The 15,212-nt window shown below is 50.3% G+C and overlaps 1 protein-coding gene across 2 annotated transcripts in view; it reads left to right on the forward strand.

The window, feature by feature from the left end:
- The window catches only part of MAPK4 (mitogen-activated protein kinase 4), a 148,475-nt gene that overhangs the window by 89,807 nt on the left and 43,456 nt on the right, over positions 1-15,212 (forward strand). For both annotated transcript variants that reach the window (XM_074355145.1, XM_074355144.1), the window contains exon 2: positions 8,527-9,977. In XM_074355145.1, coding sequence (XP_074211246.1) covers positions 9,432-9,977 — 546 coding nt within the window. In that variant the 5' untranslated portion in view covers positions 8,527-9,431. The remainder of the gene's footprint in view (positions 1-8,526; positions 9,978-15,212) is intronic.

Below are 15,212 nucleotides of genomic sequence, written 5' to 3' on the forward strand. Positions count from 1 at the left end.
GGCTGACCCTGCAGACAGGGAGTGAGTGGTCCCCTGGATGGGCCCCAAAGTTTGGCAGGAAAGATCAGGTCTGAACACTGAACTCCTCCAAGGAACATGATGGCTCCTGAGATCTGGACTCAGAGCCAGCTCCAAATTCAGGGAAGCACAGTGGCCTGTGAGTACCATGCAGTGGGTGCTGAAGCAAGTGTGGGAGAAATTAAAGACGCGGGCTCTGCTTTTGAGATGCTTCTCCCCTGACCAGGATCTCTGCCCTTTAGAACACACAGCAAGTCCCAAATACAGCCTCGTCTTATTTAGCCACTGAAGTCCTAACTGTCCTGATTTAGATTTTGAAAGAGGCCAACATCTTCTGCGATCCTAGGTTTACTTTCTTAAAAAGAAAAAAAAAGAGAGAGAGAAAGAGAATGAGACATTTCCCCTTGAGCCTACAAAGGTCAAATGTAGGAGTTGTCTAAAATCAGAAGGCTTTAGACCTTGGCGCACGCACACACCCCACCTGCTTGTGACCAGAAAGTCGGACTCCCAGCCTCGAGCCTGGGCAGGTGCAGCCCCTGCGGCTGGTGCTGTTCCCATGGCGACCAGCATCCACGCCCCACACCCAGGGACCCAGACTGCCCGCCCGCCCCCAGCTCCGCGCCAGTGTGGGCACGGAGCTCGGATGAGTCCGCCGGAATTTCTCTCCGTGCTATTTCAGTATTGTTGCGAGGCTTGGGAAGCCTTTGTTCTCCCTGCCTGGTTACGTAATTCTCAAGAGAAAAGGCAGAGCAAAGACTAAATTGAATGCTTCCAGAGTTTGCTTTTGGGGGAAGCAGTAACCCCCAAGCCTGATGTTCCCTCCGCTCATTTTTCCCTTCCAGCCTTCTGTAGCTCTCCTCCCACCAACTCTCAGGGGGATGAAGACAAAACAGGTTTCCCTCCTGTTTCTTACCTGGTGGCATCCCCACGGGCATGTTCTCAGGAAACAGACCAGGCCCAGTGGTATCACTGCCTTACATGGATGTTAAGGCGTTTGCACATCCCAGGGGAGATGCTCGCTGGGGCCTGGCCTGGGACCAGTACCTGTCAGTGGCTCCCTGCTTGAGACATATATATTTTAGACCAAGAAGTGCTTTGGGCCTGAGTTGGTTGCTGTCCTGCCAGCCAGTGTGTGAAGGGGTATCCTAGGACCTCAGCTGGAGTATTCCCGGGGATGAGAGACACAGGACATGCAGCCTGAGTCGGTGTTACGGGTGACCACACTGGGAGCAGACATCCGCCCGTGCGCCTGGGTTCCCACAAAGAGAAAGGGCTTCTGGGGTTGGGCACCTTACTGCCCGTGAACTTCACCAGCCCACTCACCTCCTGGGTGGCGGGAGTGGTTTTCACGTCAAGAGCTGGAACAGCTTTCTCCTGATTCCTGGGAGCCGCTCTGCTGCTGCTAAGGGCAGGACCCAGTGGAGTCTCAGTGCTAAAAATCGGAGGTAACACAGTGATCACTGCCTTGGGAGCAGCAGTCCCTTCCTTGGGGAGGAAACACCTTCCCGGCCCCTCTCTTCTGAGGCCTGTGGCATCCTCGCTTGAACCCCTCCCTTTACCCCCCACTCACCTTGGAGGGATTCAAAAAGCTTTCTTATCTGGGGTTCAGGGGCACATTTTTCATTTGTCCTCCCATTTGGGTTAGACTTTGTCACAACCGTAATCTTACTGCAAACATGTAGCCATTCCTTGTCAACTGGTATTTATTCCTGGAATCCTTACTGTGTGCCAGACATGGGACTCACCCCAGGGTTACATCAGTGAAAAAAGAGAGTAAGGTCCCTCCCCCCAACTCCCCAAGGTTCTGTCTGGCTCTGGAATCTGATGGGATCCAAGCCAGATAAGACTCAGGACCTACTGCCCAAAGACTTGCCATGTTGGCCTCTTTTCCATCTCGGGCTGAGGTCTCCAGGTCCCCCTCTCTGTTAGTTACCTATTGCTGTATAACAAACACCCCCAAATTTAGTGGCTTAAACAGCAACTGCTGTGACACAGTTTCTGTGGGTCCAGACTCCAGGCATGGCTTTTAGCCGGTGCCTGGGCTGTGGCCAGGCCTGTAGTCCTCTCAAGGCTGACCTTGGGGGAGACCTGCTTCTCAGCTTGCTCATGTGGCCGGCGGGCCTCAGAACATCCCCCTGCAAGCATTCACATAGGTCTCTCCTCAGGGCCACCTTACGACATGGCCACTGGCTTCCCTGAGAGCTGTCACCTGGGGTGGAAGTCAGTTTTCTTGTAACCTGATCTCAGAAGTGACATCCCGTTACTCCTGCCATATTCCGTTCATTAAAAGTAAGTCAGTAATTCCACACAGTCTTAGGGGGAGGGGATTACACAAGGCTTGAAGCCAGGAGGTGGGGACCACTGGCGGCTGTCTTAGAAGTGCCTTCCATCTCCTCCAAGAGCCTTTTCTGGCTGATCTGCCTGGTCCTAATAACTCCTACTCCACTTGCAGTGGAATCACGAAGGTAGCTCCCGAATATTCTTGCACCATTTCTGTAATTGGTATGTGGTCTGTCTCTCCCCATAGGAATACAAGCTCCTTGAGATCAGGAGCCATATGTTCACATCTCTTTATTTCCCACTTAGACCAACCATGTACTTAACAAGTTACGGTCAGTTGGACAATTACAGCTTCAGGTTTTTTTTTTTTTTTAAAAAAAAGGACAGTAAAAATGTCTTAAACAGAAATAGAGCTTGACCATCTCACTTGGCAAGAAAGCTGAAGGCAGGCATTTCCAGGCTTGGCTCAGTGACTCAGCAATATCTACAGGACCCCACGCTCAGCTGCCAACTCCAGTTGCCATAACCATAATCTGGCTTATGTCCCCAGGCTCATCCCCACATGGTCTCAAGATGGCTGCTGCAGCACCAACTCCACTTCCTCCCACAACCGCATCTAAAGACAGTAAGGGGAAGGAAACTTTTTCCACAAGTCTCCTCCAATGGACTTTCCTTTAAGGCTTATTGTCCAGAACTGGATCATATGACCACCTCTAAACCACCCACTACCGGAGGGGAGCTGGATTGCCATGCAGGACTTAGACTCACGGCTCATGGCAGAGATCGGTGTGGGAGATGTCATTGCACTGTAGGATTTTGGCAGCATGTGAGGCTGTCACAGGAACCAGGGGGTGCTGTTAGCATTTAGTGAGTTGGGGCCAGGGTTGCAATACTGTACCGTACAGCTCCACAAAATAAATGACTCTTCTGTGCAAATGCCAGTACTGTCTGTGCTGGGAACTGCTGCTTTGGACCAGTGGTTCTCAACTGGGGGTGATTTTGTGCCTCCTCTACTGGTGATAGTTTTCAGTGTTTAGGGACATTTTGGTTGTCACGGTTTAGGGGGATGCTGCTAGCATCCAGTGGGTGGAGGCCAGTGATGTACTAAACATCCAGCAGTGCCCAGGACATCCCTGTGGCTAAGTATGATCTGGCTCAAAGTCTCAATCATGCTGAAAGGAATGAAATGATTGAAAAACCCTGGTTTAGACCAATCATCTAACTGTGGGTCATCCCTGAGTTGGGCTCAGCTGCTCAGTGGCTGACCCAGATCTGGTTTCTGTTCATTTGGAGGAAGTGAGAATGGTTCCTGGGTAGGTGTCCAGTGTCCACTACAGGACCAGCTGGGAGAATGCTCAACTCAGCTCCCCTCTGTGGTGGCCAGTCCCTGCAGCCGGGGCCTCTCACATCCATGGCTTACAGTTAGAGAGGAGATCAGGAGCTGGTTGGAAGGCAGGGTTACAGTTGTTTGAACTTGGCAGGGTATTTTTTTGGTCTTGTTTTGTTTTTCTTAACTCGATCTCATTTTAATGTTTTATTTCCCAATTTCTCTTTTTATAAAGTGGGCTAGTTAACCATGGCCTCCACACTGGAGCTAAAAACACAGGCTGAAAAGGGGGTCGCCTTGTGCTTTAATTTGAGAAGAACCACAAGGCATGCCTCCTCCAAATGTGTCCTTCCTGGGTCTAGATGGTTCTTGATGGGAATCACTTACTTGGGCTCAGCTAACGTGTTACGGTGATGAGAAGTGTGGGCTTTGTTGTCAGACAGACCTGAGTTTACACTCCAGATTCATCACCAGCTAGGGTGAGACTCTGGGCAAGTCATTTCCTTCTGGGGGCTTCGTGGGAGAGTGATATCAACACCATCGGGTTCTCATGAGACCCAACTAATAAAATCAGTCCCTTGGCCCAGAGTGAACCCTCCATATGTATAGTTCCGTCCATCTTAGTTGTGCGGTCTTCGCCGTGTCTCCAGAAAGCCTCTGTTAAACGTGTGGTTTAGGAGCAAGGCACATGGACAGCACCATGGAATCCCAGAACTGGAAGGCAGCTTGTGGGAAGCAGAGAGCCGGGTCCTGAGGGCATGACACCTGCAGATGAGCTCAACCTGGGGTACCTCCCTGGGAGGGCAGGCCTGGGATAACGCCACCGTGAGGGGCAACAGAGGGACTGAGTCCAGGAGGGTGGAGATGGTGCAGAAAGGGCTGGAAAGAGGCATACACTTCAGTGCCTCCTTGGGAACAAGCTAGAGGGTCTTCCTACAGAGTCTAGAGCAGGGGTCGGTAACTTACCCCCATAGCCAAATCCAGCTCCCCACCTATTTGGGTAAATAGTTTTATTGAGATGCAGTCAGGCCCTTTATTTGCGTATCGCCAATGGCAGGGTTGAATATTGCAACAGAGACTGTACGTCCTACGAAGCCTAAGCTGTTTATTCTCCGGTCCTTAACAGAAAAAAATTTGCCAATCTCCAGTCTAGGGGATTTCATTCACATAGACTCTAGTGATAAGGATCACGAAACTTAAGAGTCAGACAGACTTGACCATGATGTGCAGTGTCCCCTGAAATTGTGCAGTGTGCAGCCTGGTTAACTATAAACATCCACCCTGCCAGGGAAGGTTTTCCTGCAAGTTTTTGGGTGCTCAGGAGAGGGAGGAAAGCAGTGTCTGGGAAATGTCAGCATCTCACTAGGGGCCGTGGTTCCTGCTGAAAGCCACCAGCATGAGGTTTAGGAGGATCAGAGCAGGCAGAGGAGGTGAGTCTAAATTTAGACTTTCCAAAGCCGCTTTGTAAACCAGAACCCCAGGAATCCCAGAAAGGGACAGTTGGCACACACCATCTCATCTCTGGTTTGCCTCCACATGTTAAAAGGCTGGATGCATAAGAGGCTAATTAATTGGCCTCATATAAGATCTTGGTGGAGAGTTGGTGAGAAATCAATGAAGAGAAGGAGCTCCAGTGCTAGGATCCCTGGGGTAGAGATTTCTACCCCTGTGTTTTAGTACGATGTTCACCATGGAATCATGGGAGCCTTGCTACCCTTGGAAGAGTTCTTGCATTCTTTTCGCTGAGTATCATTCAGGCACAGCTGAACCCATGCCCTCTCTCCATCCCTCAAGGGGAATGCCAGCTTCCTGGTTCAGAATCACACCTGTGATTCAGAGCAGCTCTGTGCCACCATCTCCAAATGGAGAATGTCTGTGCTTTGCCCTGAGAAGCTGCATCACACCAAGACCTGCCATCCCATCCTCACTCCTCTGCCCAGGTGGGCACATCCAGGTGCCAGGTCAGCCCCTCTTCTTGGTACACCGTGCAAGAAATGAACCACTCACTCGAGACTTCCTAGGTAATAGGTGTTTCACAATCAGTCCTCCTGTGGACAAAGGCTAATGGTTTACAGTAGAAATTATGGAGGAATTATAGGGAAAAGCTTAGAAAATAAAGAGGTCTGTGAAGAGATGAATAACAGTAAATTCAAATGGGAACAGAGAAATAGACAAGGGCTGTCTGGTTTGTGTTGAAATGCAAAGAGAGGTGACGTCTAAGTGGAAGATGAAACCGAGAGGGTTGAAGTTCGGAAATACTGGTTTGTCTGCGTAGTTGGGGCTTGTTGTGTGATGAGCCCTGTTGCGCTAGGGTAGCGATGGGAGGGAGAGGAGGCTGACCTTCTAGGGGATGTGGGCATTGCGGTTTTGTAGACATAACAAATGTGTCCCAGGCACCTTTAATCCGCAGTTATGTTCTAAGTGCTACTTTCTGTCATGGGTTTGAGAAGCTTCAAGTCGGGCTGAGACATGCATGAAAACTTAAATAACAATCCAGATTAGTATCTGGTAAATAAACGTCAAATACAATATATACACAAAAACGTACAGGAGTTCAGAATAGGGAGAGATGTCACTGACGACCCTTCAGGGAGGAAGTGAGACTTCATCTGGATTCTGGATGATGGGCAGCATTTCAACAAGTGGGGAGGGAGCAGGAGACATTTTGGGAACTGGGAAGGTACAAGCAAAAAAGCAAGGCAGGATTTAAAAGGGTATATTTAGAGTCCATGAGGACAGTGGAGTGGCTGGAATCAAGCCTTACCAAGGTGACCGAGGTACCTGCCTACAGCGTGTTGTGCAGACCACTCACACACACACATACACGAGAGACAGCTCCTTCCCATTGTGAGAGAAAAAAGAGTTTTAAAAATAAATAAAGCCTCTCTTAATTATCCACAGATTATCTGCATTGCAGCTGATCTGGAACAAATCCTGCCTTCAGCTTGCTGGTGATGTCATCTCCCTGCTTAGGTCCTCGTTCCTGTCTCTGTTTACAGCCCGGTGGGGGCTGGAAAGGGGAGACGACTTCAGTGTCTCCCCTCGTAAAACAAAATATATAATTGCCTCTGTTTGCTGTGCCTTGGGGAACAGGCCAGGCAGATGGGCAGAAAGTGAAAGGAGCTCTAGTTTAGTTTCTGTGACCTGACTTGGGCGGCCAGAGTCGGAGGACGGATGGAATGGGGTCCCAGGTGGCTCTTTTGTTCCTCTGAATTAGGTGTCCAGGTGGACTTCAGCAGCACAGGCCATAGGCTGTGGCTCAGTAGGTGGCCCCAGCGCTGTCTCTAACTGGCTAGTAGTCCTCAGAGTGAATGGTGCTCATTTATCAATTCGCCAAATGTTTATCTACTTTGTCTCTGCTAAAAGCACTGAGCTGGTGTTCTCTGAGCCTCAGTGGCCTCATCTGCAAAGTGAGATCTCAGGCTAGAATCGGTCTCTCAATGGAGATGCCGGCATTTAGGGCGGAGTGTCAGTTATTCACTGATGGAGATGCTCGGCAGGATGGTTAGCAAATGGGATGGCCCATTAAAGGCCATTAGTGACTCCTCATCAAAGCAGCCAAGAAGGCAGGACCATCCGCAGTTAAGGATCACTGGACTTGTTTGCTACGATCGCTTCCCAAGCTGAAATTCTGATTATTTTCTTGCTGGGCCCAGTAAAACCACGTGGAGTAGAATTGCTGGAGATTTGATGAAACATCGAAATAGTAGGTACATCTTACTCAAGTGTAAGGGAATTCTGAACAGTAGCAGCTCACAGGTGACATCTGTTGAGCTTTGTTCCAGACTCTTGGCATGTTTCCTTTCATTAGCAGTCTTTAGAGGCATCATCGGATGTTTCAGATCATCTGTTCCCCTAACTTGCTCCCTTTATTTTAGAGCATTGCATTTATTTTTATTTTGCTTCATTCATCATTTGTAGAGTTCAGATGTGAAAGTAGCCCTCCAGGGATCCCTACAATATGATGAGAATTGAGAAGCAGTCCCGGTGAGATTTCACTCCTTTGCACAGGATATAGTATTTGTTCTCTGTGTCTGTGAACTTGATAAACTTATAAAACCTGCCACCCTCTTAGAAGCTATGATAATGCCTTTACTTCAGAGGTCTGAATTTACATCGCTAGTTTCGCTGGGGGGGGGGTTCCCTCCCCACTTAGGTCCTATGCCTGTAATTTGAGTCAGCTGCCGCCAGAGGGCAGTCAGGATAGGACCCATTGCTCTGAAGAGCTATAGCCCCATCATCAAAAAGAATACAGTTCACTATGCCAGTCCTGGTGTCACACTAAGTAGTCAGTGTGATGGTTTGCTGGGCAGAGAGTCCCTTTTCTAGGGTGGCAATAAAATTTCCTTGTAACTTGGTATGTGAGTTTATTGCTGTCTACATGGAAAACAAGAGATGTGGAGATTAAATCTCAGTGCATGGCAGATTCTCAACATATTCAAAGACATGTGCAAAGAAGGAAGAAAAGGGGTCCAAGCTGAAAAACGAAAGTATTGATCCTTTATTTTCTGTCTGCAACTAGTTGCTTTTTACTCACCCTTCTCAGCTAGTGCTGATGTGTGTGTTTGGAGAGCATAACGAATGATTTTCACAAAGGTCAGAGCTGATCACTGCCACCCACAGATTGTGCATGTTAACCTTCAGGGAGCAGGCATTTACATAAAAGGCACACCATTTGATGGTCTTATCAAATCAATCCATCTTCTCTCTTTTCCAGGGGAGTGCTGCACATAGCAGGAGGGGTGACTGGGCAGTGCAAAGCCTGGAATCCCCTGAGCAAGCAGTGTTTCAGCTGGCTGGACAGATCAAATAACACTTGGGCTGGTTAACAAAAGACACACAAGTGGGAAGGTGTTGGAAGCCAGAGCGTGGAAATTTACCCAACATTATTTCTCTAACAGGGAAGGAGACTCGCTCTGAAAGATGCCGCATTCCTGCAGCCTCTCTGGGTCCAGCAGAACACAGTCTTATTCAGGGTGGCGTGGATGACGGGGTGACAGAGGATGCTGCTCACGTCGGAAGCCTCTGGAGGATCCTGGCTGGGCAGCTCAGCTGCTCTCGGGTTTGGGACTTCAAAAGTGTAACTTGGTACAGAGCTCATGAAAGGTGCTTGGATTTCTCCAGCTTTCTTTACTAATGCTCAGCAGACTGGTTTGGGTTTCAGAATCTAAGGGAGCTGGTGAAAAGGAGAGCTGGCAGAGAGGTGGAAAGAAATCCCTATGAGCCTCCAGAACCATTGTTGGAATCCCAACATACTACTCGGGACACAGCCTTTATCAGGCCAGAGGCTGTGATACCACTGAGCTTTGGACCATCGAAAGTAAAGGAACACAGCTCAGCCCCAGCTCAGCAACAGCTCTGCATTTCAGCTAGAAGGAACTTCTTTTAACAAAGAATTTAAAGGGGAGAGTTTCTGCATCTTTACCTTGTGGTCCATCATGACAGAAAACGTTACGTTCACGTAGATAACGAGGCTGGATTTTCTTTCCAAGATGCTATATTTGAAAGAATCATGAGCCACTCTAAGTTTCCAGAAAGGCGCAGGTTACGTAGGAGTTGTTGGACAGTCTTCCCAGTGCAGGTTAAGAAATTAGTCTGAGCCTCCAGCTTCTGCAGCTCAGCGAGTATGGACATGTGCCACTCTTGTCTCCAGAGAACTGGTGGCAGTGACATCACCCAGAGAAAAAGCATCTCTCAGCTTCGGGACTTGACAGAATGAGGCTTGCTGGGGAAGCCACTAACTGGGACTTGTCCTTTCCTGACTGCCCCTTTGTCCCACGGGCAGCCCCTGACCACTGAGCCAACGATGGCTGAGAAGGGCGACTGCATTGCCAGTGTCTATGGGTATGACCTTGGCGGGCGCTTTGTTGACTTCCAACCCCTGGGCTTTGGCGTCAACGGGCTGGTGCTGTCAGCCGTGGACAGTAGGGCCTGCCGCAAGGTGGCCGTGAAGAAGATCACCCTAAGCGATACCCGCAGCATGAAGCACGCGCTCCGGGAGATCAAGATCATCCGGCGCCTGGACCATGACAACATCGTGAAGGTGTATGAGGTCCTGGGGCCCAAGGGCGCCGACCTGCAGGGTGAACTATTCAAGTTCAGTGTGGCCTACATCGTCCAGGAGTACATGGAGACCGACCTGGCACGCCTGCTGGAGCAGGGCACGCTGACCGAGGAGCATGCGAAGCTCTTCATGTACCAGCTGCTTCGAGGCCTCAAGTACATCCACTCCGCCAACGTGCTGCACAGGGACCTGAAGCCCGCCAACATCTTCATCAGCACGGAGGACCTCGTGCTCAAGATCGGGGACTTCGGGTTGGCGAGGATCGTTGACCAGCATTACTCACACAAGGTATGTCTGGCTGGAATGGCTGATGGGGGTGGTCCATAGGATCTTCAAGAATGCTCACTGTTCTGGAGGGGATTCCTAACCCCAGTGGGATCAGGAGACTGAGGTCAGTCTCTGGGGTGCCAGAAAGATCACTGGCCGGAAAATCTGTTTTGGGGGGAGTAGAGGAGTTCTGGTTCTTAGTCTTGGCTCTGCCACGTGGCCATGACCAATAACTCAAGGCGTTACAAGAGGGAGTTGGACCAGATGATCCAGCTCTGAAGTCTTACGTTTGGCTTTAAAATTGTGTGGTTGGTGAATTTGCCGCAAGCATCTTCTTATCCCTGCCATCTGCCTGACCACCTCCTCTTCCTACTCTCTGCTCAGGCCTCCCACCATCTGAGTCTTATCTCTGGTTTGTCTCACCTCCTCTCCCCATCAGAGCTGACCGACTCTTGTGTTCTGTTCTCTCAGTCAGTGGACAGAGGCACGAACGGTTAATTTGATAAACTAATTATCAGTGTACATTATCCAGCTAATGGCTCAGCTCTCCCAGATCCAGTGATGCCTGGCCCCCTAGTGAGATTCTAAAGCCACAGGTGTCTGGACAGTACCAAGACCCCACGTGGTGGGCGGCTAAATGCCCCAGCAGCTGCAGAGATCAGAGCTGACCTGGCCACACTGGTCAAGAAACTGACACTCATTCAGGAGCCGGGAGTCCTCTGAAATTCTGTTCCTCTTACCCCATTTCTTGCCACTTTAAGGGTGCCCCTGAGCACCTCAGCCAGGTGCCCCTCAACAGAGCTGTGGGGTGAGTGTGATTTCCAGCCTCCTGCCAAAACCTTTGTGTCATGAATTTTTACTAGAATGAATACATCCCTCAGGAAGTAGTTGCACGGTAAACTTATCAGCCAAGGGGCAGAGGTGGTTCGTGAGAGAGGAGGGGAGCTCTGACCTTGAACATACTCCAGCTTTCTCCCTGAGGCCCCATTCCTCTTCTCTCTCTTGCCACCCTACTTGCCTGCAGCCAGAAGGTCACAGACACCGAGACAGGCACTGGCCTGCCTGGTGCGGCGTCTAGGGGAGGTGGCTGGAACTTGGGCTCTGGCCTTGATTTCGGACCCTGAATCTGCCCAGCTGGCTCTAGCTCCCTGGTGCCGTCTTAACCACGAACTTACCCTCTGTCCCCTGGCCTGCAGCCAGGCCATCTGTCAAAACTGACAGCTGATTCTGTAGGAAGAAATGTCCACGGTGAAAAAAGAGAGAAAAAATAAAAAGCCCTCTTGTCTTACAGACTCCCTGTGCTGTTTCTCTTTCTTCTAAGCAATGTCTCCAAACAACTGAACCAAAGATTTTAACCCAAATCTGTTCTTATTTGGTACAAGGATCAGAGAATCAATGGCATTCTGTTTCTGGGATGTGTAAAACCACCTTCTGAATTGGAATAAACCGGTACATTTGGGGATAATAATAGGAATTTCCTCAATGCAAGGGTCTGATTAAGTGAAGTATTACTGGGAATGTGCTCAGAACAGCACATAGCAGGCCTTCAGTACAACCGGGGAAGGTGACTGGTGACGGTTGGGGCAAAGACTGGCTGTGGCAACAAGTCTTGGGAGGTGCGTGGTGTGAGGAAGTGATGCTGTGTGAGGAGGCAGAGACCTGGGGTCCCTCCTGGTGGCGCTGCCTGGGACGTGGACAGTCACCCTCTGCGAGCCCCCGTTTCCCCATCCTTGACAGGGGTGATAATACACATCCTGCCTGCCCCACTGGCCTGTACTTACAAATTGAAATGGAACATGAAAGCAAAGCCCCTTGGGAAGTGGTAAGGACCCCATGCATTCGTGTAATGAGTGCTGAGTTCACCAGGCCCTGGCCCTGTGCTGGGAGCCGGGGGAAGGGAGCCCCAGGTTCCCTGACCACCGCAAACGGCCGTGCTCCTGTTACTCAGGGATGGGAAGCCCCCTCTCTGGTTGGGACTTTCATTTTCCTGATGCAGAGGCAGTTAGATGATCTGACTTACTCTTCATGGGCTCTCTCTTCAATAAAATTAGCCGTGGGAGGTTAAAAAAAAATCATTGGAGCCAGTTAAGAGCCCAGTAGGTGTTCACATCTGCCCTGCGATTGGCAGGCGTCACCCGCCCCCAACTGCTTCCTCCTTCATAAACTTTCTGCTTTTAGCTTCCTCCCTGCTCTTCCCTGAGTGATGATGAAAGCTTTCTATTTGGTGCCTTTATTTATCTGATGTGCATTTAAATCAGTTCTCATTTAATTCTCATAATGCTGTGAGGCACTTGGGGCAAATGGTCCATTTGAAAATGGAGAGAACTGGCTTTCTCGAGATGACTTGGCTGACTGCGGCAGAAGGGACACGAGAACTTGGCCTCCTTGCCTTGATGGATGGTCTTTCCATGTGCCATCTCCTTCACGAAGGCTTTCTGGGTCCCCAGCTGGAATGTACCTTTCCTTCCTTTGAATTCCCATGTCACCTTCCCCCACCCCTAACCTGGATCTCCTAGCACCAGCCATTCTCTTATGGCATTTGTGCCCATGTCTTTTGTGCTCTCTGAGGCTGAGAGCTCCTTGATTCTTGACGACCATGTCACGGACATCTTGGTTTCCTCCAGGCAGTCTAATCCTGAGTCTGAGCCCTGACCCAGCTGATTTTGTTGACTGTCTTGAACAAATGGAGGAATTGTCATTTACCAGCACATTACAGATAGGAAGCTAGTTGGGTTCATTGATTCCACGTGCCTAGAAGGTTTGACTCTCAGAAGGAGAGCACAGAATTCTTCCAGCCAGTGGACTGGTTGGGTCCAGGCGTGTGCATCTGTTCCCCGTGGTGGGCTTGGAAGATGATGCCTACTGTGAATGGCTCTGAACTTGACCACTCCTCAAGTTCCATGGACCCCACTCTTGCTTTGATCGTGCTCACCTGGGCTGCAGCTGGTGCCTCGGTGTGGGTTGCACCCCATGCCAGGGACAGGCTCTGTGACCCAGCTGGGGGCTGGACCCCAGGATGCAGCAGCTGGTGCTCACTCTACTCATTGTCACTTTGTCACAGGTAGACAGCAAGTTTCCTTCACTCCCATGTCCCCTCTCCTAGCACAGGGCCTGGTAGAGGGTAGGTGTCACTGTGTTTGTCTGTGCCAAAGAAATGGGCTTCTCTTCTCTAATGAGCAGCTGGCAGCACTGGGGCTTCAAGTCATGGTCAGGGAGCATCTGGGCACGTGTCCTCCAAACACACCCTCCCAGGGGTCTTGGTCTTGGCAAGGCAGAGTGGAGCTCGAGGCCCCAGCTGGCCCACACGGTCAGGGAGCTGGCAGTGGGTGGCGGTGGGGTGCGCTGATGGTTCTCACTCAACAGAGACGGCACAGCGGCCTCCGGCTTCTCTGTGTCATTAATTGCATGGCCTCAGGCAAGTCCTTTTCCTTGTGTCGCTCATCCTCAGAATAAGAGATCTGTACGGAGACCTCCAATCACCTTGTCCATTCCTTCCATCTCACAGATGGTAAAACTGAGGCCTAGAAAGGGGAAGAGGCCCGCTTAAGGCCACACAAGGAGTGCCTGAGCCAGGAGTACAACACACTGTTTCAACTCCATGTCCACTGTTTTCTCTGAGCCTCGCTTCTCAATTGTCTTATCTGCCAAATGGGGTCATCATTCCCATTCTGCTTGTTTCATAGGATTCTTGTTAGAGTCAAATGTAAGTGGGGGAGCCCAGGGCTCTGAGATGGACAAAGGGCTAACTCACAAACAGAACCTCTTGCCCCAGCAGATGCCATGGTAACACTAGGCAGACACCCGGATCCAGTTTCCCCTCCACTGACATATGGAACCAACTCCGATGTGAGGGCCAAAGGGGGAGTACGAGGCCCTGCCAGAGGGTGGCCGCCCAGCCTGTGGTCCCGTCATGAACCTCTTCCTGCCCGCCTTATCAGCAGGCCCACTGGTTAGTTCCTTGTGTTTGTGTCAAGAAGAGGCAGCTGAAGGATCAGAGCATATTTTCCTTTGAATTTATCCTATTAGGTAGTAGATAATCTCAAAAGAGAAAAAAAAGGGTAGTTTAAGACTTCACTAAGTCCTGTGTAAATTCTGAGAGATGCCAGGAGCCCCCCCAGGAGAGGGTGCCGAGGGCTGCGCAGTGCATTGATGGTCTGACTAGCTGTGGGAACGCAACCCCCCAGGAAGGGGCCTGGGAGAGGGGACCACCTTTTGTCCTTTCTAGGCCTGTCAGCAGTCTTGCCATTCCTGGGGGCAGAAAATACCTGGGAAAGAAAGCAAGCATAAGAGGCCCATTAGAGTATGTTTTGGTGGATCATTTGAGCACGTCTAAGTTCTCTGCTGGGCTGGCCTGCCTCTGGGCTCTACCCCTTTCTCCTTCAAAACTGCCTGTGCTCTTACCTCATGAGTCATGAGCAGAATACTTTCACACTCGGCCTCCATGTCTCATGAAGATGCCTTAGAAATCAACTGGTACAGTGGTCCTCAAAGCGAGGCTCTGGACCAGTGGTATCAGCTTTACCTGGGAACTCGGGAGAGATGCAAATTCTCAGGTCCCGTCTCTGACCAGCGGAATCAGAAACTCAGGGCAGGGCCCAGCAAGCTGTGGTTTAACGAAATTCCGCGTGATTCTGATGCCTGTGAGCTTAGAAGCACCGTGATCTGAAGACGTGGCATCGCTGGTCTGTGGACAGAAAGCATATGCTCCTGATATGTTTGCTGTAGCCTGCAGGTGGAGTTCTCAAACTTGTGCCCAAAAAAGAAGGCTAAGAACTCCTTCCAGGCGACATAGGTGTGTTTGAAGTTGGTACCTTCAGCAAAAGGAGTAGTTAATAGTGGGGTATCAGGCACCATGACAGGGAATTGTGCAGGTGGTTTTAGGCAAGATGAATTTTAGGGCCTCAGCCGCATCCACTGGAAATGGCCTGGTCCACCATCACTCCAGCTTGGCAGAAAGCTGCACAAACCAGGGAACTCCATCACAAGGAGTTTTGGTTCTGTTTAGGTTTGACTTTAACGAGAGTTAGGTGATGCGAACAATGATTTGAGAACAACACGCTTTACAATCTGGTGTAAACTACTTCACTGGATGTTATTTAAAAACAAGACCTTGCTTTCACAGCTCAGTGAGATTGAGTGTTTGATTGAGGGCTCAGCAAATTACTGCTGTACATTAAGGCATGTGGCTCAGTTCAAGGTCCCAAAGGAGGCAAAGAGGTACTTGATGGGGAACACTCCAGCCAGCTTCCAAAGGCT

This window comes from Camelus bactrianus, chromosome 30, assembly GCF_048773025.1.
Source record: "Camelus bactrianus isolate YW-2024 breed Bactrian camel chromosome 30, ASM4877302v1, whole genome shotgun sequence".
Classification (NCBI taxonomy): Eukaryota; Metazoa; Chordata; class Mammalia; order Artiodactyla; family Camelidae; genus Camelus; species Camelus bactrianus.